The 24,298-nt window shown below is 42.6% G+C and overlaps 2 protein-coding genes across 4 annotated transcripts in view; one reads left to right on the forward strand and one right to left on the reverse strand.

Annotated features, from left to right (window-relative positions):
• Nucleotides 1-5,705, forward strand: part of LCTL (lactase like) — a 168,795-nt gene extending 163,090 nt beyond the window's left edge. Inside the window, exons 15-16 of the mRNA XM_069222881.1 lie at nucleotides 3,711-3,826; nucleotides 4,368-5,705. Coding sequence (XP_069078982.1) covers nucleotides 3,711-3,823 — 113 coding nt within the window. The 3' untranslated portion in view covers nucleotides 3,824-3,826; nucleotides 4,368-5,705. The remainder of the gene's footprint in view (nucleotides 1-3,710; nucleotides 3,827-4,367) is intronic.
• ZWILCH (zwilch kinetochore protein) overlaps nucleotides 1-24,298 on the reverse strand; it is a 266,547-nt gene that overhangs the window by 27,164 nt on the left and 215,085 nt on the right. For all 3 annotated transcript variants that reach the window (XM_069222876.1, XM_069222877.1, XM_069222878.1), the window contains 2 exons: nucleotides 19,112-19,183; nucleotides 17,226-17,319 (listed from right to left, as the gene is read on the reverse strand). In XM_069222876.1, coding sequence (XP_069078977.1) covers nucleotides 17,226-17,319; nucleotides 19,112-19,183 — 166 coding nt within the window. The remainder of the gene's footprint in view (nucleotides 1-17,225; nucleotides 17,320-19,111; nucleotides 19,184-24,298) is intronic.

The following is a 24,298-nucleotide window of genomic DNA, read 5'->3' on the forward strand; positions in this document are numbered from 1 at the left end:
GAAAAAAGAAGAGAAAGGTGAATATGTAAGAAGCTCCTATTTCTACATCAACTCCCCAAAGATCTGCCAGGTTTCTTGATCTTGCAGAACAAAAACTTGGATACATCATAGGACAGCTGTCTACGAGGTTGAGCTACTTGGCACATGTCTTACCTACTGTAACATCATACACTATTTGGTCACCAGCTGAGTCTCTGCTTTTCGAGTGGATTACTCCCTAGTCTATGTAAGGTCTTCATGATTTCTGATGCAGATCTTGTCTAACCACGCTGCTTGTTGAGTTCTATTAAGTACTTCTTTATGTTGCTACTGAGCATATACCTTTCCCACCTCTACCCTCTGCTAATCTTTCCCTTTATTAAAGGTCCCTATAATACCGCCCACCCGTCTAGTATTTTCTATTGAACAGTACTTGCATCCACTCATAAGAATTCTGATGTATTCCTTTTTGCCAGCCGTCTTTATCTTGCTATAAGAGTGGATTCCAAAAGCAGATAACACATCAGCACTGACCTCCTGAGCTGGACACGGTGCTGTAGGCGAGCGTCTACTACTGAAAAAGTTCTATGCATAGAGTGGCAGAGGGTGAGTGAGAGATCAGGCTTGACTTCACAAAAATTAAGATGTGTACAGAGCTTTTCACTCCATCTCATTCACCTTTTCATTCAGTCTTCATGGTTTTCCGTCTCTGTCATCAATAGGGTACAAGGAACCACAGCAACTGAATTCTGACTCGAGGCCAGGCTGTTGCCAACAGAAAAATAGAGGCCCTGAAAAGGAACAAAACCCAACAAGGGAGTCTAGAAATTCCAATTTGCCTGCATGACACATAAGGTGCCAGTACGATGGAACATTCCACTCCGGCAATTAAAAAAAAAAAAAAAACAGTAGACTGTAGTTTAATGGTATTTATCTAGCACGTTCCTTCTTTTCCAGGAGCCAAGCCACTTTCTATGTGGTAACTACTTCCTTCATTATGCAAGGTTGAATGAATATTAATTGAAGTGATGCCTAGGGAAGTCATGTAATTGTGTCTCGCGTAAGGTCTGGAGATGTGTTTCAATCGTGTTACAACAGGCTAGTCAAAGCACAAAAGTGCTGAAGGAGCACATGAGCGCAAGACAAAGGATAACAGCCTACACATATAGACAAGTAGTTCATGAAGGTTTGACTTAGCTGACATTATCTTTCAAGAAACAGGCAATTTTATTGACCTTCTACATTCTAGGTAATTGCCAAATATCCTTGTTTTCTTTGGTAAATAGTGTGTTCCAGGGAATGCATGTCTGCAGAGAGAAAGACTGCCGCCCAGTCTTGTTCCTTGAAAAGAGACTGGGGGGGATGAAAAAAGGAGCCACTCCACATCTTCCTTTAGGAGTTCAGCTTCAGGTTGTTGTGATGCTATTAAATGTGTTTGACCAATGACTTTGTGTTTCACCACTGCACATATTAGTTGCTCAATGTTCACTAGTAGCACATTACATGTTGTGTTCAGTTTAGCTGCCTATTGGCTTTGACATGGCATTAGACATTACATTCTGTATTCAGTTTAGCTGCCTATTGGCTTTGACATGACATTACATTTGATATTTAGGTTAGCTGCCTATTGGCTTTGACATGGCGTTAGCCATTACATTCTGTATTCAGTTTAGTTGCCTATTGGCTTTGACATGACATTAGACATTACATTTGATATTTAGGTTAGCTGCCTATTGGCTTTAACGTGGTGTTAGACATTGCAGTTGAGACATTGCAGATGAGCTGTGTTTTTCCAAGCTGTGTTTTTCCACAAGATCGACCAAGCTGTTTTCTTCACACCAGACCTTAGCTGATAAGAGCACGTAGATTTTGTGTTTACCTCGCAATCCAGTCAGAGCGAGGGAGCTCGGGAGAATGTGCCACTCTCCAAGTTTCTTCGGTTCTCACACTGAGTTTGCTTTTAAGGATGACTCTGGGCTACAGCAGGGGTAGATTGAATCTGCTTGACTTCAGACAGGAACGTAGATGTCAGTTGGCTGTCTCCCGTTTGGGTAGAAAATCTCTTTCTCGCAGTTGACCGGAGTCCTCAACTTGCAGACCCCAGAAAGATTAAGCTGAGCTATAGGCCCTGCGGTGATGAATTTTGACTTTTATGCTTTGCTTTGAAGTTATGCTATAATATAATCACATATATTTGCTGTGTACATTGCAACTGAGAAGTACTTTGATATATTTTGCATTCATTGCTGCAACTACTTTTGAACGTGTGCTTCCAATCTACTAATTTCATCTCTCAAGAACCTCGTGGTGGAGAATTAATAACAATAAATTTCTTCTTTAAACTCAGAAGTGCATTCCAGAGAGGTTCTGTAAGCTCAGTTATGAGATAAGAGCAAGAAAGCAGAACATTTTGGCGTAGTCGTCAGTTTTCAGAGTCGGAAATTGGAGTTTCGAAGTGCACTATTTAAAAGTGTAATTGTTTTTTGTTGTTTAGAGAATTACAGAAGCACGGTAGGCCATGTTTGAAAATGCATGTGAAGTTAAACTGCCTTATGATGCTGTGAGAAACATGTTTTCTTGTTTACCAGGACTGGATGAGTGCTGTGATAAAGCATATTTAGAAAGTGTGCCTTCTGAAAGAAATGATGTTCCTTTTGTTCTTGACAGAAGGGTTTGGATACTTTTTTCTGCTTACAGAAAAATGCAGGAGAGATGTAGGCAGTTAGAACATGAAAATAGGAATTTACGTGAGCAAATTAGCCAGAACACATTATTGCAAGATAATGCTGAAATCTATAAAACTGCTGTTTTAGAAGAATCTAGCTTTTCCCATTCCAGTAATGAGGGGGTTAAGACAGCTGTGAGCCAGTCTGAGCCTCCGTGTGAGCAGAGCATAGAGCAAAACACCCCGCATTCCTTAACTGATAACACTGAGAACAGAGCTCAGAATGTTATCTACAGACCGCTTCTGCAAAGAAAAATTAATTCGGACATGGCAGAGGTACCGTCGCAAAATGTGCAGTTACTGGCACAAGTAAAATAAAAGATTTTAGAGTTTCTTATTGTTTGCACTGAGCAAAAGACACCGAGTTTCATGAGAAAAAAACATGGGCAGCTGCGCGCTTTTAATTTGGCAAATGAAATAATTCAGACTTTAGGTTTCTGCGCAGTGCAAGAGGGAAACACTGATTTACGTGTACATCAGGAACAGGGGAAGACAAGAGTGCCCCTGGAACTTTGGAGTAAGCTTTTGAATAATGTAATTCTGAAAAATGAAATATCAAGCATGCAATAGGTGATGAGTTCACCTAATTCTCACAGTTTAGGACAGGTAGAGAAGGCTAGTATACACTGGATCTGGTACATGCAAGACAGGGCTAGAATCACTGCAGCCCTACATGAACAGGTGTCACAAGCCCCTTTTCAGGATGTGGAGAGGATGCAGGGAGTACCACAAGTAAAAGAGTCACCAGTGAAATTGAGTGCACCATTTGAATTCGTGTCCCCTGAGGATAAAAAGCGTGTGTGTTTGACTAATGATTACAATCCAGTTACTGAAGAGCTTTTGTCTAGCACAGGAGAAGGAACAGTGTTGTACAATGTGTGTCAGACTTTAAAGCAAGAGCTGCTTGAGATGTGTCATTTTTACACTGATTCTTGGTTCACTGCCAATGGTTTAGTCGTTTGGTTTTCCACATGGCTTGTACATAACTGGGTCAATTCCCTTGCAGATGTTAAAGAGAAAAATTCAGAGTCTGAAGTGTCCACCCAGAATTCTGACTTAGTGGGGATGGCTAAGTGGGTGCACCAGAAATGTGGACAGCTGAGAGAAAAAGCCACTTAACAGGTGGGTAGAGATTAGAGAGATGCACATTCCCCTAGATTTGATAAAAAACGTGATTGTGCCTATTTGTCAGCACGCACAAGAGCAATTTGTCCCACAAACAGTCAAAGATCAGTTGGGGAGAGGAAAGTTACCAGGACAGATATGGCAAAGTGATCAGGTTTTAGGGGGAGTGATTGCTGCAGATTACCAAGGAGAAATCAAAATTATACTGATAACTAGAAAAGAATCTGATTCATTCATACAAATTGGAGACAGAATGGCCCAACTTGTCAAAAGTGCAGTGAATGGAGGTTTGGTAAAGAAGGAGTCTGCCCCAGCCCTTCTGACAGTACAAGGAAAGGGAAGCTGTGGTGCAGCAGATAAAAACCTCAGTGCTGAGGTGTGGGTTGAAGCCCCAAATGACCCTCCAGAACCTGCAGAAATCATAATAAAGGGCCCCAAAAATGTCCTGCTGATTATAAAACAGGGAAAGGAAGAGGAAGGGCACATTTCAGATGACAAATGTTATTTGTAAGAAAAATCATACTTTTTTCTTTTGCAGATCCTACCACGTTTCGCCACTGACCATGAGTGTGCTGTGTGGTCTCCCTTCGGGTGTGTGCGTGTGGGGTCGGGGAAGGGACCGAACCCCCAACCTGAACCTGGCTGAGTAAAGTGCAAGCACCATGGATCCATTTTGCGCAAATGGCGCCTTCAGTTCAAGTTCAACTTGTTTGATTACATTCTTCCACTGGAACTAAGCAACCTTAACAGTTAACTGTCTGTTTTTTCGTGCGGAACTCTGACTTTCGCTTACATTTCAGCAAACTTTTCGGGTGGACCATGCACCTTTACATGAGTAGAACTCATGCTACATCAAATTGCTATTTTAGAGACACTGTTCTGTGTAGATGTATCTGATGTGAAAGGTTATGAGATCAATATGTTAATCCACTTCCATTGCTTTACAGTGATTGCTTTTATCATTCAAATCTGATTTGCTTATAATGGTTTTTTTTTAGTTGATATTAGTTGTTTTTTGTTTTGTTTGTAATCAGAGGTATGAAACAAAAATTAATTGGTCATAGGGTGGAATGTGATGCTATTAATTGTGTTTGACCAATGACTTTGTGTTTCACCACTGCGCATATTAGTTGCTCAATGTTCACCAGTAGCACATTACATGTGTTCAGTTTAGCTGCCTATTGGCTTTGACATGGCATTAGACATTACATTCTGTATTCAGTTTAGCTGCCTATTGGCTTTGACATGACATTACATTTGATATTTAGGTTAGCTGCCTATTGGCTTTAACGTGGGGTTAGACATTCCAGTTGTGACATTGCAGATGAGCTGTGTTTTTCCAAGCTGTGTTTTTCCACAAGATCGACCAAGCTGTTTTCTTCACACCAGACCTTAGCTGATAAGAGCACGTAGATTGTGTGTTTACCTCGCAATCCAGTCTGAGAGCGAGGGAGCTTGGGAGAATTGGCCACTCTCCAAGTTTCTTCAGTTCTCACTCTGAGTTTGCTTTTAAGGATGGCTCTGGGCTACAGCAGGGTTAGATTGAATCTTCTTGACTTTAGACAGGAACGTAGACGTCAGTTGCCTGTCTCCCATTTGGGTAGAAAATCTCTTTCTCGCAGTTGACCGGAGTCATCAACTTGCAGACCCCAGAAAAATGAAGCTGAGCTATAGGCCCTACAGTGATGAATTTTGACTTTTATGCTTTGCTTTGAAGTTATGCTATATTATAATCACATATATTTGCTGTGTACATTGCAACTGAGAAGTACTTTGATATATTTTGCTTTCATTGCTGCGACTACTTTTGAACGTGTGCTTCCAATCTACTAATTTCGTCTCTCAAGAACCTCGTGGTGGAGAATTAATAACAATAAAGGTCTTCATTAAACTCAGAAGTGCATTCCAGAGAGGTTCTGTAATCTCGGTTATGAGATAAGAGCAAGAAAACAGAACAGTTGTTCTGCAGCGTCCAGATTCCCAGTGCTTGCAGGCACTGGCAGAGTCTTGGCATATGCAGCTGTGAACATTTTTCCAATTTATAATTATCTAGATGTTGTCAGCATAGATGTAAGCAAGCAGGTTTGAAGGGCCTCATGAGTTCTAGGAGTGGGGGAAAGGTACTCATTACAACAAAAAAGGCAATCTTTGAGGCCTGAGAGAGACCCGTCAGTGATAAACAGAAAGAAGGGAGCTTGGTAATTCAAATTGAAGGTCTTGACCCAATTAAGAAGTGTCTTACATTAGCATAACGTGCACCTGTAAAGAGCGCATTGACCCTTTGGCACTAAATAACAGCTGTTTAATCTTACTCAACTTAATGGCGCTCATTTTATTGACATTGGAAGGATGAAAGTGTGCCCTGGGATTCATATCTGTGATCATTAGGTCAAACAGATTCCTGGAGTAAATGCATAAATCTATTCAGCAAACGAACCGACATTCCACAGCCACTTTTTGCTCGGAGCAGCTCATGGTTGACAACAATAAAGCCTGATGGTAGGGCGAGAAGGATGAGGGCAGCGACGCTGTTAAAAAAAAAAAAAAAAAAAAGTGGGATGTGCATTTGAAGCCATCCCAGAATGCAATTACCACTGACTCAGTGACCTTCTGGGAGGCGTTCTTTCTCCTTACATTAGGGCAAACTTGGATGAAAGCCGACTTTCAACAGGGTTCCCCAAAAATGGTCTGCTTAACATTGGTCAGTAAAGATCACAACCTGGCAAGCTATTTCTGAGTTTGATGGCAACAGATGTGGAGTGTACCCATATGTTACAATAACATAATACTGCACAATACAAAGCCAATGTCACTGTTTGCCAATATTCAGGCTTCAAGTGTCTCTCTTACCCATGTTGTTGCTTGCCCCAATCCACCCTCTCTCCCAAGTTGTGACTTCTTTCCACCTGCCCTCCATAACACAAAATACAGGCAATATGATGCAGCTGTGTCAGAGCGCTTTCCCCCACCCTCTATTTCTGTGTTGCCTCCCCCTCCCTCCCTGTTTCCTCCCACTCTGTCCTCCCTCCTCACCAGCGATAAAGTACTGTGCCCACACCCATGTTCCTTTTCCACCCATGTGCTTCTCCCCCCCACCACGTTGTGCTCACTTTGTAACATTGCTTCCCCATGTTCCTCGCTCTGTATTCGCCCCTCCTTCAGTGTTCCTGCCCCCACACCTGAACCTGTGTGTTGCTTTGCACATCAACCCCGTTGCTTTCTCCGTCTCATGTTACTTTCCACCCTTGGTGATGGCCCCCCCGTGCTCCACCCAACCCCCAACCAAACTATATATATTTTTTTTTTACGTACCAATCCAACTCGAACAAGCAAAAAAAAAAAGCACTTGCATAATGTAAGTGTTCGCATGTTTGGTGTGTGCACCGACAAAATAACTCAGTCTGCTTTCTTAAAAAAAAAAAAAAAAACATGTTATACAGCATTGGGAACGCTACACAGTATGGCTAGAACCATTGGCAAGCCCATAGGACCCAAAGGTGACACCTACTGGCTTTGCCAATGCTCGTTTACATTGATAACATGCCTACAAGAAACAACTTTTTTCTTATTCTATTTCTTTTTTTGTCTTAAAAAATAAACCAAATTGGCTAAATTGACATTACAGTGTAGGAAGCTGGCCTGGTGTGTGGTGGACACCTATGATGCTTGCACCTTACACCATGTTTAGGCAACCCCTATTAGTGAGTGAGACCGTCTCTAGGAAGCCAGGGCTCTCTAGTAGTAGCTGTGGTGAGCAGCCAAGACGTATCTAGGAGTGTAAAGCACTTGCAATACCACAGCAGTCGCACAGTAACTTATCGCACACGAAAGGAACCACACGTTGTTACAAAAATAAAGGTACTTTATTACAGTAGCACTGAACTAATTACTTAAAGGCAGTCCCCCAACTGGAGTTAAGTACACATTTTATGTATATATATATATATATATATATATATATATATATATATAGATAGTAGTTATTAGGAATTAGCATATAGAAACAAGCATTGGCAAATAATAGCAGAAAATAGCTAGGGCCCTATTGGGGCGGGGGGGGGCAAACCATATACAAAAATAGTGGAATACAGAGTTAGGTCCCCCACCCAAGGATGTGGTATAGTTAAAAGGGAGCAGGGAGAACATGGAAACCCAGGAGGTGTGTAGCTAGGTGACCCCCAACGGCCAGGAGAGCAGAGGTAAGTTACCTGGTCTTCCCAAAGACTAACAAGGGGGCTCGAAAAAGGAAAATTGCAAGAACAGGACCAGTCCGGAGGAATCCAAGGGTGGATTCTGGAAGAAGAGGACCTGAAAAAGAAGGGAACAGGGTTCAGTCCACTCAGGAGTGTCCAGATGGCGCAGGTGCCGCTACCTGCCCCTCTGTGGATGAAGAGGCAGGTCGACGAGGGAAGATAAAGATCAGCTGTGGAGCCCAGGAGCTGCAGAGAAGTCCTTAGAGTCGTGCAGATGGTCAGTGGGGCCACCAACAAGCCTTGGCAAAAATCTTGTCAGAAGATGATTTGCAGAGAAGACCAGCAAGGTCAAGGGGAGTCCGGGCTGACCATCAGCAGTCGGGAGAGCCAGCAGAAGCAGTCACAGCCACACAGGCAACCCACTGGCAGCAGGAACAGTAAGTTGCAGAGAGGCCCAGTCAGCTCACCTGGAGAGGAGTGCCACATCGCTGGAGCAGCAGAGGCAACACTGTCCTTGCAAGGATGTAGTGCTAGACATCGGTGCTACTTGGAGTTCGAAGCCCCCTTAAAGCAGGAGTCAACAAGCCTTGGTTGCTGCAAGAGTAGCAGTGCACTGGGTTACTGTCCTGTGAGAAGAGGCAAGGGCTCGCCGTCTCCAAAGTTGGACAGCAGATAGAGAGGTCCAAGGGGTTCATTCAGATTCACTACCTGTGTTGGAGATTCTTCCTGGAGCCGGATGGCAGAAGATCCCAGCAGCCTGTCATCAAAGCAGAAGAGGTTGATGCAGAGGAGTTCTGATGGAGTCTTGTACGCTGAATCTGGGGACCCACCCGCAAGAGAGTTCCTAAATAGCCCTAACAGGGGTCTTGGTTGCTCTGCAGGGTGACCACCTATCAGAGGGGGGTCACTGAAGTCAGTCACCTATCCTGACCAACCAGACGCTCCCAGAGGCCTCTGCACATCTTGTTTTTAAGATGGCAGAATCAAGTGGCCACCTGGAGAAGCTTTGGGCAAAACCCCTGGGATGGTGATGGACAGTGGAGTGGTCACTCCCCTTTCCTTTGTGTGCTTTTGCGTCAGAGCAGGTAACGGAGGTCCCTAGACTGCTGCAAACTGGTTTATGTAAGGGAAGCACTGAATAAGCTCTTCAAAGCAAGCCAGTGGTGTGGGGAGGCTATCCCTACCCAGCCATGTAAGACCTATTTCCAAAGGAGAGGGTGTTGCCTCGCTCTCCCATGGGAAATCCTTTGTTGTGCCTTCCCCTGCTTGAGCTGGTCTAGCAGCAGAAGGGCAGCAACCAGTCAGAGGGGCTGCAGAAGCACAGGCTGCCCGCAAACTCTGACACTACTGGGTGGGGGTCCTCTAAGGAGCCCCAAGAGTGTATGGAATCATGCCACCAATTCTGGCATTAGTACTGGGGTATGATTCTGACATGTTTGATACCAAACATGCCTAGGTTCGGAGTTACCATTATGTAGGTGGACCTGTGGCCAGTACACGGGTAAAGCGGCTTCCCTGCACTTATGAGGTCCAGGCATTTGGAACTTGAGCTCGTAGGGAAACTCTGCTCATGTAGGGGTGTCCTCACATACAGGGACCTGCACTCTTCCCTCTGTGATAGGAGGGCCTACCAAAGGGGCGACTTGATGCAGTGACCAGCAGTGAAAGTGTGCATGCACCTTTTCACGCAGGCTGCAATGGCAGGCCTGTGTTGTAAAGCCATTTTAGTGGTGTTTCTAGGCACTTTATTTTAGCAACTAGGCCTGCTGCTTGTGCCCTTAAGCCTTGTAACATTTTATTCTGCTTCATTTTTAATATTTCTGAATCGGCCACATTTGAAGTGTTATTTTCTTTTGTTTATCTAGTTGTTCTTTCACCTAGGAAAGCATTGCGTTTCTTAGCAAGACATTCTTTTCACTCTGTGCTTTCCTCAAGGCTGCAGCAAGATGGGGTTGCCGGCACAAGTGGTACACTGCGTCTCTAACGCTGACATAAACACACACATCCTTATGTGGGGAATTTTTTTTTTAAGAACATCAGCTGTTTTATTATAAAAACACTTCTCTGCCCCATGCACATTAGAGAGTGATTCCAGCCAGATGACCACAACTGCATGCTGATTGACTTGTTACAGCTGCTTGCTGAGACTACCGGTTCCATGGCCTACATGGTGATGGTGTCTCCACAGACAACAGGCTTCCTTGCTCAGGTATGGGGGATGATGTCTTCCCAGGGGGGAATCCTGAAGGGCAGATTAAGGCATATGCTGTGCTCTAACAAAGCGTAGGTAGGAATAGCATATATTACGCAAAGTGGCAGTATGGTGGGACTTTTTCTGTGTTTCACTTTTCTTGTCATCATTTTGCTTCTATTATTTCGTCATTCTAATTATTGCATTACATGCCATTTTATCTAAGACACAGTTGATTATATAAATCTTATTGAACCATTTTCTGCCTCTGTTTGTCTTTGCATGTGTGACACTAATGTAACTGAGAGAAAAGCATGAGATCTGATCTACTATGATTTCCCTGAGAAGTCATCATGTCATGTGCCCGGTTGACATAAATCATCCCTGCTCTTGGGTGGAGATGAGGGGCTGTTAGCTGGCCGAAAACCGGTTAGGCAGACAGTAGTCACATGGTGTGGGATTGGACTCCGTTCCCCACAATTCAGGTGATGCTGCCACCCAAATCCAGCAGCCTCATTAGGATAACAAGAGACAACATGACACCTGCAGACACAGTTTGCATGGGCTCCCATAGGTGGCATAGTACATGTTGCAGCCCATGGGGTACACCTGGTGTACCAATGCCCTGGGTACCCAAGTACCATATACTAGGGTCTTACAGGGGTACACCAGTATGCCAATTGTGGGGTGTAAAATGTAGCAAAGCAAACAAATTTAGAGGAGAGAGCACAATCCCTGGGGTCCTGGTTAGCAGGATCCCAGTGAAACAGTCTAAACACACTGATAAAGAGGCAAAAAGTGGGCGGTACTCATGCCAAAAAGAGTGACTTTCCTACACACTACATTTGGTAAAAACACCACTAAACACCTTTTTAGAACCTCCAAATAAAAGACTAAAATAACCTCTAATAGGCAGTGCATCTTAAAGAAGCTCCAGTCAGCCAGCCTTCCCATCACCCAGAGCAGGGTCAGTGAGGCCGTCTGCTTTAAAAGAAACAAAGTGCTAGCACTGCTGTAGTCACAGCCTGTTCGCCAAAGTGCTGCCAATGGCAAAGTCTTCAAATCAGATGAGGTGGCACATAAATAGAAATGCTTATGTTCAATGAGATGCTGTGACAGACATCTTTGAAACACAATTCTATGATTTCAAACTTTTAGGAGAGCCACTGTAACTGATGGCAGGTATTCACCTCTCCTCAGGCATCCACAAAACAGGCAGGAATGTACAAAACGGGCGTACAGCCTCACAAAGGGCTGATGTCATTGCTAACCAGTCACTTCGCCTCCCAAAGTCTGGAATGATGCGCAAGCATTCTGGTCACAGTGAAGGACTGTTTAGGGGAGATAATTAAATCAAGGTGTGACTCAGACATGAAAGAAGCAAATTGCATTTATATCAGTATGCTACTAGTACATTACAAACACATTTTATTTGGGGCCTTTACATTTCAGTTAAGAACATAGGGGTATTTACATCACAGGTAGTTTTTTTCAGAACTTTATCTCACAGAAATTTACTTTGCAGGTAAGCATTTTTAATTGTCATTATGTAGGTGCGTGTACAAATTGTTAAATACGTCCATTAATATTTACAAATCTATAACGATAAGGAAAGGTGAATTTAACAGAAAATTTAGAGTTCAGGATGGGTAGAGTATTGGAGTGAAAAGGGGATTTTAAAGTTTACAGGTAGGAAGTATGGAGTTTTAGACTTCAGGACTAGCCAGTGTATCTGGGTAGTAAAGATTTTATGTTTCTTGGATGGGTAGCGGCAGGGGAAGTAAGGAGCTTTAGGGTTCAGGATGAAATTATGATTACATTATTTTAAACTAATAAATATAAGTACAATACAAAATAATTTATTTAAACGTATTAACAATTTTACAATTTCATATTAACTTAATAAAATAAAATGTCAAATGTGTTTAACTATAAAATTATGTATATTTATACACATGCGTACAAGTGTTTATACACACATAAACCCATATGTATACATAATTATGTAGACACATGCACATATATACACAGATATGTAAAAATGTATACTTGCTAACTCGCCAGCAAAGTAAAGCCACCCCTGATATAAAGCACAGTGAACTAAAGCACTGCAATGTAAAGGCTCATGCTATGCAATAACTGCAACCCTGACCAAAAAAATTTTCCCCAGAAAAAGGCTTACAACCTTCAAATCCATTAGTAACATCAAAGTTCCAGTATGAGTCTGAATGAGGTGGGAAAAGTCTTTGGTTTCTATTCCAGTCTGGGTCTGAAGGAGGTGGGAAAAGTCTTTGGTTTCTATTGCGGGATTTTGAAGGATCAGTGACACAGAGGATCCTTCATAAACAACTTGCCTCAGATTTGAGAAGAGCACCTGGAACCTGTAAATACGGCAAGGGCTTTGATGACCCAGAGTTGTCTGTACTGGGCCTAGCACACCTGCCAGCAGCACAGCAGTAGAAGCTGTCAACTTATATATATAGAGAGAGAGAGAGAGAGATCTCCATCTTGGCAGTCGTCGTCGCCACTAGGTAGTTATAGTTAGGACCGAGTTTCTATATCAAAAGCACTTATTTTTTTACTAGCCTATATCTTTGGCGCCACTGGACAAATCTTCACAAAACTTTCCCAAAAAAATGACAGTCACATCAGCTGCTGTCTGGAAGGGCTCGGGATGTTCCGCAAAGAGGGGGAAGACAAAAGGAGGGGGTGGGGTCCCAAAACAAGTTTTCCCCATTCATTTTTCCAGTGAGATTCTGAACAGCGATAGCGCCGAAACTACTGGACAGAATTACACCAAATTTGGTGGAAAGGCAAGTCCTGGTCCAGAAAGCGACCTTTTTCGTTTTAGTGCAAATCCGTTCAGTAGTTTTTGAAAAATTAAGGGGAAAAAATGTATATAAAGGGACGTGAATGATTCACAACCCCCTCTCGATCTAGTGCAGAAATCTGATTGGCTGTCATCACTTCAACCAAGAAGTGTTTGCAGCTATCTTGGGACTCGGTAGTAGAGTCCTAGAAAAAAGTGTAAAAAGAAAAGGGCCAGAGTACAGACACCCTGACCCCTTATGTCTGGCCCAGGAATAAAAAGCATTAAAAAAAAAAAAAAAAAAACATTACGGCTAGAGTCGCTGTGGATCCACCGTAAAATAGAGGAAAATAAATAAATAAAGTGCAGGCTCCCGTGCTTTGTTATTATAAAGCCCCCTGGTGGGCCCAGCCCTGGGCATGGTTGGGGGAGGGGACAAAGGATGGCACGAGGCAAAGCACCAACTCCCTGGGGCTTCTAACACGTTGGAGAGGAGCCGTGCAGTTCCCCTCGAGGAGCAACTGATGGCCCTGAAAGTGACATTTTTTTTGTTTTGGTGTAAATCCGTTCAGTAGTTTTTGAGGAAATTATATGTAGGGATGCGAAGGATTGTTGACCCCTCCCAATCTAATGCAGAGATCTGACTGGCTATCAACACATCAACCAGGAAGTGCTGGCAGCCAACTTGGGGCTCGGTAGCAGAGTCCTAGAAAGAAAAAAGTGTAAAAAAATAAAATAAAGAAATGGGCCATGGTACAGAACCCCTGACACCCTTAGATCTGGCCCAGGGCTAAAAACATTTTTTATTTAAATTTTACAGGCGGAGTTGCGGTGGATCCACCCTAAATTTATTTTTAAATATATTATAAAGCCCCCTGGTTGCCCAAGGGTGGAGGTGTGTGGAGGGGGGGAGGGGGGCAGGGGGGTGACAAAGAATGGCACGAGGCAAAGCACCACCTCCCTGGGGCTTCTAACACGTTGGGGAGGAGGGGGGGGTGAGCGCGCACCCCCCCTCCTGGAGCCACTGATTGCCCTGGTGACGACCAACCCCCAGGGCCGGCTCCTGCTATGTCCCGGGGTGCCCACCGCTGGGACATAGCTGTTTCTTGTGGCTTGGCTGCAGCTTGAAAGCATTTTTTGATAGCAGGACTTGTTTGGCCGGACCTTTCATCTCTGCTCCCTGCACGTAGATATGTGTGCAGAGAACAGAGATGAAAGGTTTGCTCCAGCAAGCAGGCAGCTGCTGTTAAAAGCAGCTGCCTGCTGCTGGAGCAATGGGACTGCTGGGGGAGGCCTTGAGGCATTTCCTGCAGTTCCAGATAGCCGATAGGGGCACATTTTTAAAAAAAGGGATCGCAGGGGAGGCCTTGAGGCTCCCCTCACAGTCCCCGATAGCCCCAGTCAGACCCTTACGCCTGCGGCCAGCCTCCTATAAGCACCTAACCTTGCACCATGCACGGCCTTTACCCGTGCACAGCGGAGATTGCCTAGAAGACCTGGCTTGCAGCCAGACCCTACAACCAACCCCCCCTAAACACCCAACCCCATGCTGTGCACAGCCCTATGATTGTGCACGGCGGAAGTTGGCCGTGGCATCTCTGGATGTCAGACTAGGTGTGAGGGTGCATCTGGGGGTGAGAGTGGCTGTGAGTGTGTGTGTGAGAGTGCGCACATCAGTGTTTTAGTGGGTGCGTCAGTGTGTGCTGGGGACTGTGACTGGGTCTGTGAGTGAGCACCCTTGTCATGCACTGCTAATTACCCCACAAAGTACGGCACTTATGACATCTTTGATAACATCATTGATAATATCACTGTAATATTTGCAGTATAACTTTTGACAAAAAAACTGTGCATGGCGAGAGCGCGAGTTATAGTTACCTTAGGGCACGAGTTATAGTTACTTGAGATAACTAACTATAACTGGTGAATTTCTATGGTTTAGTACATTTAAAATGTGAGCCTAACTATAAAATATATATATATATATATATATATATATACATACACACACACACACACACACACACACGGCACAAACATTACACAGGTGGGGCATGTTCTGGTGCAGTAAAAGAGGATCCCCAGTATGCACTAATGGCTACTCCCAGCTCTCTCAGCTGCAGATGCCCCGCTGCAATTCAGGTCAGCAACCTCTTCTGTTACAGCAGTCCATCCAGCTTCCTCAAGGGCAAAGCTTGTCTGTTGGTGCACCACGGAGGATTATGCCCCCAGGGACACAGCCCTCTGTCCTGACTGGCAGCAGAGAGGTAAAGCAAATGTATATTTCTAGCATTAAACCGTTCACTTGCAGTGCTTTGAGGTTTTAAAGCGTCCTCTCCCCACACAGCTGAGTTTTCATGCAAGGGACTGTCGCAGATAAGTGTGTCACAAAGCAGCAAGCATAGGTGGGATAAATTTATGCTCTAAAAAAAAATGTTCTCTGGTAAATTTATAGAATGACTCACTGCGTTCATGTGAAGATTTGTCAACCATCTTCACATCATTAAGATGAGTGATGTGATAGAATAGACTCTTACATTTCTCTTGGACGTGTTTTGAGCAGAATCTACCCTTGCTTAGATTTTTAAAGCTAGGTGTAGAAGGAATCTCTTTTTAATTCCTGATATTCGTCATTGCACCATGTAGTTGTTGGGGTCTGGAAACATGAATGATTATTTCCGAATTAACACAAGCCCACAGTACTCCTACTGTTTTGCAGGTTGTCTCCCTGCACGCGCGCTCTCTCTCTCTCACTCACGCCCACCCCATTTGAACTGCTAGATGCTGGTTTTTGATTCTCACAGTGCAGGCTCCAGTGCCAGTGTTCTTTCCCCTAAAACCGAAATACTCAATTGTGCACAATTGCAACACACTTTAGCACCTCTGCTCTGTATGTCCCTAGTAAATGGGGGCATGAGTACTAAAGAGGGTCCCTAAGAGCTATAGCATGTATTATTCTTTCCTGGATTATTTCCTCCTCCACCCCTCCATTTTCAGTCAATCTAACTGACTAACTCTCATATCCACGGCTTGAATTAACTCATAATAATACTAAAACTGTACTCATATTTCCCTATACTAATCCATCACTAATTCTTGTTGGGTTCTGGAGTAGTGTGCTACTCGCCAAAAAGCACTTCTACGCCTCGTCAGGGGTAGTAAGCGCTATATAAATACTATTACAATACAATACAATACAATTCTCAAATCATCCAGATGACAAAGGATGGCACGAGGCAAAGCATATAAAGTCAGAATGTAGTGGAGGCGTTCTACCCACACAAAGAATTCTGAAGAATCGTCCAAGAGGCATGGTCCACTACACTGTAATGCAGGATTTGCCCTCCATGGCTCTGGAGAACCCTCACATGGCTCTTCTGGAGGAGAACGAGGACCTTCATCAGTTTGGTCCACATGGAATGAAAGACTAGCTATCTTCTCCATTAGAAAATGGAATGAGTCTTTTTTTTTTCAGAAGCAAATCTTCCATAGGCCTCTCGGAGGAGTCCATGATCTGATGCACAAGGATGTAGAGAGACTTTAATAGTTTCCTTTATGTCAAGATCTCCTGTATCTCTACAAGAGGTTGAGTCTAGTACTTTATCAACTCATTTGGGATTCTGCCCACTGAGAAAAGCTCTGGTGGTACCAGCTTGCTTTCAGGATTAAGTCATAATAGGTGCCTCTTATGTGTAGATTTACTTGTGTAACCAGGCACAAGTATGATCATCTGTATTTGGAGTAAGACCGAGTGTCAAGCTCTTTGGCACACGAAGGTCCATCAGAATACAAAGCATAGACAGTGTGATACTACAATATTGTTATTGGAATTTCATCTGCCATACGTATTGTGCCCTAAATCTTGTCTACAAAAAATATTACCCTATTAAAGTTCTACATCCAAAACAACAATGTTGTTGTAAATATTTACAACATATTTGGGACAGAAGATATTTCTGTATACAATATTCTGACATTCAAACATCCTACACTGCTTCAAAAAGTCCTGCAGGGAACAAAAAATAGGTTTAGATGAATAAGTAAAACTGACATAAGACTACTCGCCAGATGAAATCTCACAGGGGTTCTACAAGCTAATTTAAAATAAAGACAAACCAAATTTAACACTTATTTGGCACCAGTATTCATGAAATGCTTTTATTAATCAACTGAGCATGAAATGTGAATCACAATAAATCTTACCATTCAGAAGCTCCTGTACCAAATCCACAGCTGACCGGGTCTCCAGAGGCTCTGGCCAACCAGTCACCCCAATTTTCAAGCCTTTTGCCAATGCCTAGAAACATGGAGAATTTGGTAAGTCATGTCTGCCTTTCTCTTATTATGTACCTACTTACCAATCTAAGTAAGTACGAAGATACTTTGCACTCGGGCACTGTACAGGCTACCCATAACTTAACACAGGCAAGTACTATCCACGTTTAAGTGTCCCAAGATTAAGAAGTCCACACTGCACACTAATCTGTGATCACATGAAACATGGAAGGATATACAAATCAGTTAAAGGCTTTTGCCAATGCCTGGAAACATGAAGAATTTGGTAAGTCATGTCTGCCTTTCTCTTATTATGTACCTACTTACCAATCTAAGTAAGTACGAAGATACTTTGCACTCGGGCACTGTACAGGCTACCCATAACTTAACACATGCAAGTACTATCCACGTTTAAGTGTCTCAAGATTACGAAGTCCACACTGCACACTAATCTGTGATCACATGAAACATGGAAGGATATACAAATCAGTTCAAGGCTTTTGGTGCAAAGGTCTGGTAGAAAGACATAACAAGTATGGTGGACAAAAGAAGGGCAGCCGGGTGGAAGAGCTTTATGGAGATGTAGGCTTTGGCCAGGCATGGGAGTGGATGGCAAATGGACAATATTCAAGATCTACCACTAGTAGAGACAAACTCTGTCTCTGATACTATTACAGAAGTATCAACAGCATATCCAATAGTTCTTATTCAAGTCCTCATTGTGGACTGTCCGATGAAAGTGTATTGTATACAACATGCTTTAAGGGTGTTTATAACGGTCACGTGGCCTGCTCTAAGATGATCCGCTACAGGGTTTTGGTTAGAAAACAGAAGCTATATTCAGTGACTGGTTGGACTGGGTTCGTGGATAAATGCAAAGTACTTTTCAGTTGTTCTGGCACTGTGTTTTAGGTACAGGTCTAGTTGAAAGAGGTGGGGTTGTGAGTACAGACCTTCTGCTCTTGAGGTTATGGTTACATGCTCGGTTCTCTTAAGGACTTACAAAGGGTTTTTATTTAGCGGTGACAGGTTTCAGATCGAGTTGTAGCTACCGGAATATCACCATCTGTTATGTGTTAACAGCCCAGTCATTTGGAATAGGTCTGAAATAGGTTTTTAGTTATAAGTCTTCTTCTCATTAAAAGTTCTGTGGTAACAGGCATACTTCACATCAACGGGTTTGCAGTGATCGGCTCTGTCCTCCTTGAGTTGTTTAGGGCGAGCTTGTGATTAAAGGTCTCAAGCCCTCCAATTGATTTAGCGTGGGTTTGCAGTAGAGGACCATATCAATTCTGATGAGGTAGCATTTGTGGTTTCATGCCTCATCCTCTCCAGTGGATTCAGGTTGAGTATTAGTTCAATTCCCACAGATGCCTTTGTGGTGAAAGACCGCACCATCTATGGTAGTTTATGGTTGAAGTCTTTGTCCTTTGACAAATTTGGGTAAGTGTTTGTGTGTTCTAATGAATGTGTGGATTCAGACCTATTACTGACTAATGTGTTATGTGTGATGGCTGTATTTTTTGTATGTTTGGCATAGAACAGTCACTGATCTGTGGATATACAGAGAGCATAAGCTCTGCTGCCTTAAGCAAGATTTCACTACTGAGAATGCCAAGGTAAACGGAGCTACTTTCACCTATACTGTCTTGTCATGCTCCCAGAATTAACATCCCACATATTACAGGCATTTACCAGATTATGACGATGAAATGCATGTAAATTACAAATGTTAAAAAATAAATACTCTGCTGTACCTGAGCTTATTACCTTCAGCTACCAACATGAGGAATACATACTAAGTATGCCCTTACCAGCAGGAAATCAAGCTCTCTGTAAACCTGATAAACAGGGCTTCTTTGATCCCCAGATTCCACCTGAATATTCTGAAATGAAAAAACATTAACATAAGACCGACTTTTAGAAAAATACTAAAAGTTAGGCAGATTAATCATTAAGCTAAGGTAGCTGATGACAAACTGAGACGTGCAGAGATAGAGACCATGACATCAGCACTTTTGCTGGGAAGATCTCAAGAGCCCATAGGCAACCACGTCAACACTACAGCATAAGAAAAGAAAACAGTCACATAAGGTCAAGTGTATTGTGATGATCTCATGCACCAATCAAGATAACCTACTTTGTAGGGTCAAAATGAGTATTCAAAACCTATTAAACTATAGTGTAGATTTAGTGGTAGAGTCAGAAGCATAAGAAGCTCCTTCAAAGTTAATTTATTTTATAGCATCTTGTGGGCATGCTGCTTTTTCAAAGCACTAATCTCTACAGTGTTGTAAAATGCTCCTAGAGTGAACTGTGCTGCAAACTCCGAATTTGAATGTGTTTTCATTACTTTCAACCCCATCCCACACATGTAAAACATATTTTTAAAGAATAAAATATAGTGCTTTAAAATCCAATCCTGCAAATGGTGAAATCTATTCTTGCAATAAAAAGAGAAAAAAACAGAAGAAAGCAGCATAGCCAGGCAAAACTGATTTCTAGGTTTTTCCGCACAAACATTTGCGCTACTCAGGAGGGAGCTTTGACAGCAAGTGTGAATGTTGTCCACATTGCCGCACGACAATGGTCACAAATTTATACATGCCTAGAAAACACTAATAATTCTACCTCGCCCTGGAGGAGTGGATGCTGACTGGAAGCTGGATTCCAAACACAGTGTGGTGACAGTATTCGCCACTCAGCGAGCATCATTGACTCAAAAAGTAATGAACAAGTTCAGTAGAACACAAGTGCCCGTTTCTATAAAGAGTACACTTGGCAATTAGACTGTGGAATGACCAAGTATGGGGAAAATATAAGCAGCATTCTTCTTGTTAAGCTGTCAACAGTATCTTTGAAACAAAGTCATCAGGACCACCCTGTAAAGGCCCTTATGTGCAAAGGGATGGTGGCTCTGGGTAACGTCTGGTCAGTGTTATAGGCATTAAAACAGAGATCGTCAAAATAGGAGTGTTTGAGGCCACATGACGTCGACATCTTAAATGTTTGTGGGTGTGCCTGACCAAGAAATAGTCCAATGGGTCATTGAGCATACTGGAGATACAATGTTAATACCAGGAGGTTTCTTAAGAAAACACGAAAAAGACAGCCGAGGAATTAGGACTCGTCATAGATATCTCAGTAGATGATATTGACAAATATTCCATCAAATGATGATCCCATCATATGTGTGCATCCACAGACAAATTGAAAAATTTCTAGGAGTCTAGGTTACAGGCTTTGGTCTCCCTATGAACAGCACATTTCGGACTAGGTGCTTAGATCTACAAGTGAGCAAAGGTTTGAGAACTTTAAGGTACTGGTCACAATAAGGTCCAGCAAGGGTTCAGAAAACATCTGAGTGATAGGGAGCGGTCTGCAGATCAACAGAAAAGTGGAGGCTGGTGATAGAGAGCACTGGACAACAAACATACTAGGGACATAAATATCCTTTGTGCATTTGGTCTGTAGGTCTCCAATGTAGATAAGGGGTAGTACATTTCCTTTTGGAGTATCTTCTAACCAGTAGCAGTGCTTTAAATGGGCCGGTACTGTCCGGTACTGAGTACCGGCACTTCTTTATTTTGAGAGGGAGAGTACCGGCACATCAAGAAAAACTTAATACTTTTAATTGGAGAGTACCAGCACTTCTCGAAAACAAACAGGTACTCTGGCAGAGAGTACCTGCACTTTCATGTTTCCATTTCAAGCACTGACCAGTAGTGATGTTTCCATGTAAAATGGGTGGCACATCATGACTCACAGGTTTAACAGCAGGGCTTTTTAAGCTTCCAAAGCCTCTGAAGCCAGATTGCTGCAGATTGTTCCTGAGCTGTGATATTTAGGGATGAGTGGCAAGGTGTTAGGGGTAAATTCTTTAAGCAGTCTGGGCTAACAGAAACTTGGACTTAAGATAGAACATGCATTGGTGGGCAGATTCTCCATGAACTCAGTCATCCCCACTTTCATGAGAGCTTGAAGTTAATATTCAACAAGGGCTACTAGAAACTATTAATGGTTGGTGGGATGTTTCAAAACTATTTGAAACACCACAGTCTAAACAATTCTGGAACACACTGCACCATTGCTTCACTATATGTTCCATTAGTCAAATTAAATGTATCGAAATCTCCAGTGTTTTGTATTTAATCAGATTAAAACCATTTTACAGTTTTGTTATTCTTTCCATTAAAATAATCTTATCTTCCCGCTAGTAACTCGATTCAAGTGATTACAGCCTGTTAACTGTTGCACCTTAATCAATAAAACATTTTGAACCCACAAATGGCTTTTCACCTGTAAGGAGCACCACCATTTCATTGTCTGGTGGTCACTTGGAGCCCTATACAACAAAGCAATGTGGAAGTGGACATAACAGGCGAACAAACGTGTCTGAACTCTTGACGTTTGTTATTTCTTCATAATTTCTCACTAGATGGCCAATGCTGAACAACAACTCATTTTCATAGGATCCTAGATCTAGATCTTAGGATCTTCATAGGATCCTAGATCTTTTATGGGGCAAAGGAGCCTTCCTGAAGGTGATGTCTGGTCTATCTGGAATTTTGTCAAAATATGTTTTTCTGGTTAAGCCCCAAAGTTTGCCGCATGCAATTATCTCTCATGCCTGCTTAGTGGGGTCTGCTGTTGCTGTAAGTGGTATTATATGCTGAAATAGCTCCATACAAAGAGAAGCTCTCACAAAAAAATTAAAGGTTTGGACAAAAAATGTAATTGCTGCTGAACCAAGTCTTGGAGGCTTGAAAAGAAAAGGAGTAAACACAGTAAGGAGGATGGCCCAACTTACAGAAATATAGCAGTAAGAGTGGAGAACACATCAACAGACTGATAACCCTAGAGCTAATTTTGTAATGGACAGAATTCCCAACATTCTGTAGGACTAATACAAAACTAAGGGCACAATGATGTGCCACTTGCGCACTAACTTATTAGCAAATTGGAATGCAATTTCTGATGTTGATTAGTACTGATAAGTCGCATCACAAATTGTCCATTCAGGGGGGGTGCAAAACAAGCTGCTCACTGCATATTGATTAGGGAGGTTGCAATTTGTAAACCACTGTCATTGTCTGCAAATTTGTGAACTCAAGGCCTGTACATCAAAAGACTTCCATGCGTGTATTTCCATTAGAAAACAGAAGACTTTTTTTAATCGAAGCAGCCCGAGTCCATTAAAGGGAGAGGTACTGCTTTAAAACAAAAGAAAAATGTTTCTCACCTTTGGAGGCTGCCGACATGATTCTCAAAAGCTAATCTACCCAACTGTGGCAGCTTCCCTTTTGTGAATTAGTTACCACTCCAACTTAGGCATCTGTAACTGATCAATGGTTGACTACCACAACTAAGGTCACAAGCCACTGGGATTCCCATATGAAGGAGGAGTTTATTTCACGCTCCCTCCTATTTGCAATTCGTAATGGATCACAAATGCACTCATCAGTTGGAAAGAATTTTCCAACCTTTAAAGGGCTTTGACACATTGTGAAAAGGTTTTAGCTGTCACAAACCCTCCCTGAGTTTTTGTGACTCTCTGGCTTAGCAAAACCAAAACACCTTTGCAGACGATGTCCCTAACGTACATGAAAGCATGGGAAAAATACTTCAGAGAAATCACCGATAAATGCTGCAGTAATATCTGATAACACAACAGAAGCAACCAATATACCTAGAGTGGATAGAGTATACAATAATCAAAGCAGCAACAGACTAATGTCAATATAGACCCGATTCCACTGCATAAGTCTTTCATATATAACATGTATCCAGAGATTCATATTCATACAATGTAAAACAAGATCAACAATAAACAGTGGCGCTCCATGAAAAGTGATCACATAGTGCAAAGAGGTACAATAATAGAGAAAAAAAATAAAAGGTGATCCAGAAATGGGCAGTAGACAATATATTGATCCAATTACAGGGCTAAAGCAACAAATTATTAAGTTTCCAAGCAATGTCAACAGCGTTTTGACCCGCAGTATATTTGAAGGGTCATCATCAGACAGTGATCAAGTTTGCACAGCAAAGGGTAGATCCTATGCTATTTGGCAAAATGAGATTCCTAATAAGGAGCCCAGAAAGAACCTTCATAGATAAACACGTCTGAATGCACGAAGTAAAAGAGAAGATGACATAATTCTGCAGTTGCTGGCCGAAGTACATAAATTATAAATAGTAGGGTAAATTTAGAAGATAATTGAGCTCCTGTAGTTCAAGATGACCATCGTATCCGGGAAAATACAAGAGCATGCTAAGTAGTGCTGGCGCCAAGTGAGTGTGTACGTGGACACAAAGGGGTTCAATTCTGTAACTGGCATCCTGAGCCGGAGGACGCGTCTCCGCTAAAAGCTTCCTTCTCAATGTGGGGTGTTGCCCAGGATGAATCTAAGAAACTTGCTACTTGGTGAAAGTTGAGTCTCAAATACATCAATGTTCATGCTAATTACCAAGGCTTATATATGTTTCTTATTTGTTGTCCTTGGCAAATAACAAAATCAGACTTGGTTGGATTTCGCTTCAGTTAGGTGCTGACATCGAGATCTGGAAATTGTGCAGGCAGTGTTTGAGGAGATGGATGTTTGAAACACAGGAGATTTTCAAGTAAAGTAGTGTATTATCAGCATATTAGTGAATCTTGATGCTGTAATCTGCACAAGTACACCAAGCCACTCCATGTACAGGCTAAAGGTGACAGGAGACAGCACAAACCCATGGGGATGTTGCTATTAACAGGTTTATTTTAGGACCTGGAGGTCCTCATGTTAACAAACTGGTATCTGTTGAAACAGTAGAAAGAGAACCAGTGAAGCACATTGCCAGTGAATCCCATTTGAGACTCAATGGTGCGTATGAGGATGGGATGGTCAATTATGTCAAAGGCAGCTAGAAGGTCTAGCAACATCAGGATGCAGGGGTCATTTTCATCCGTGGACAAGAGGGCATCATCTACCATGTGTAAGGTAGCAGTCTCCATGCTA

The sequence above is a fragment of the Pleurodeles waltl genome, chromosome 3_1, assembly GCF_031143425.1.
Source record: "Pleurodeles waltl isolate 20211129_DDA chromosome 3_1, aPleWal1.hap1.20221129, whole genome shotgun sequence".
Classification (NCBI taxonomy): domain Eukaryota; kingdom Metazoa; phylum Chordata; class Amphibia; order Caudata; family Salamandridae; genus Pleurodeles; species Pleurodeles waltl.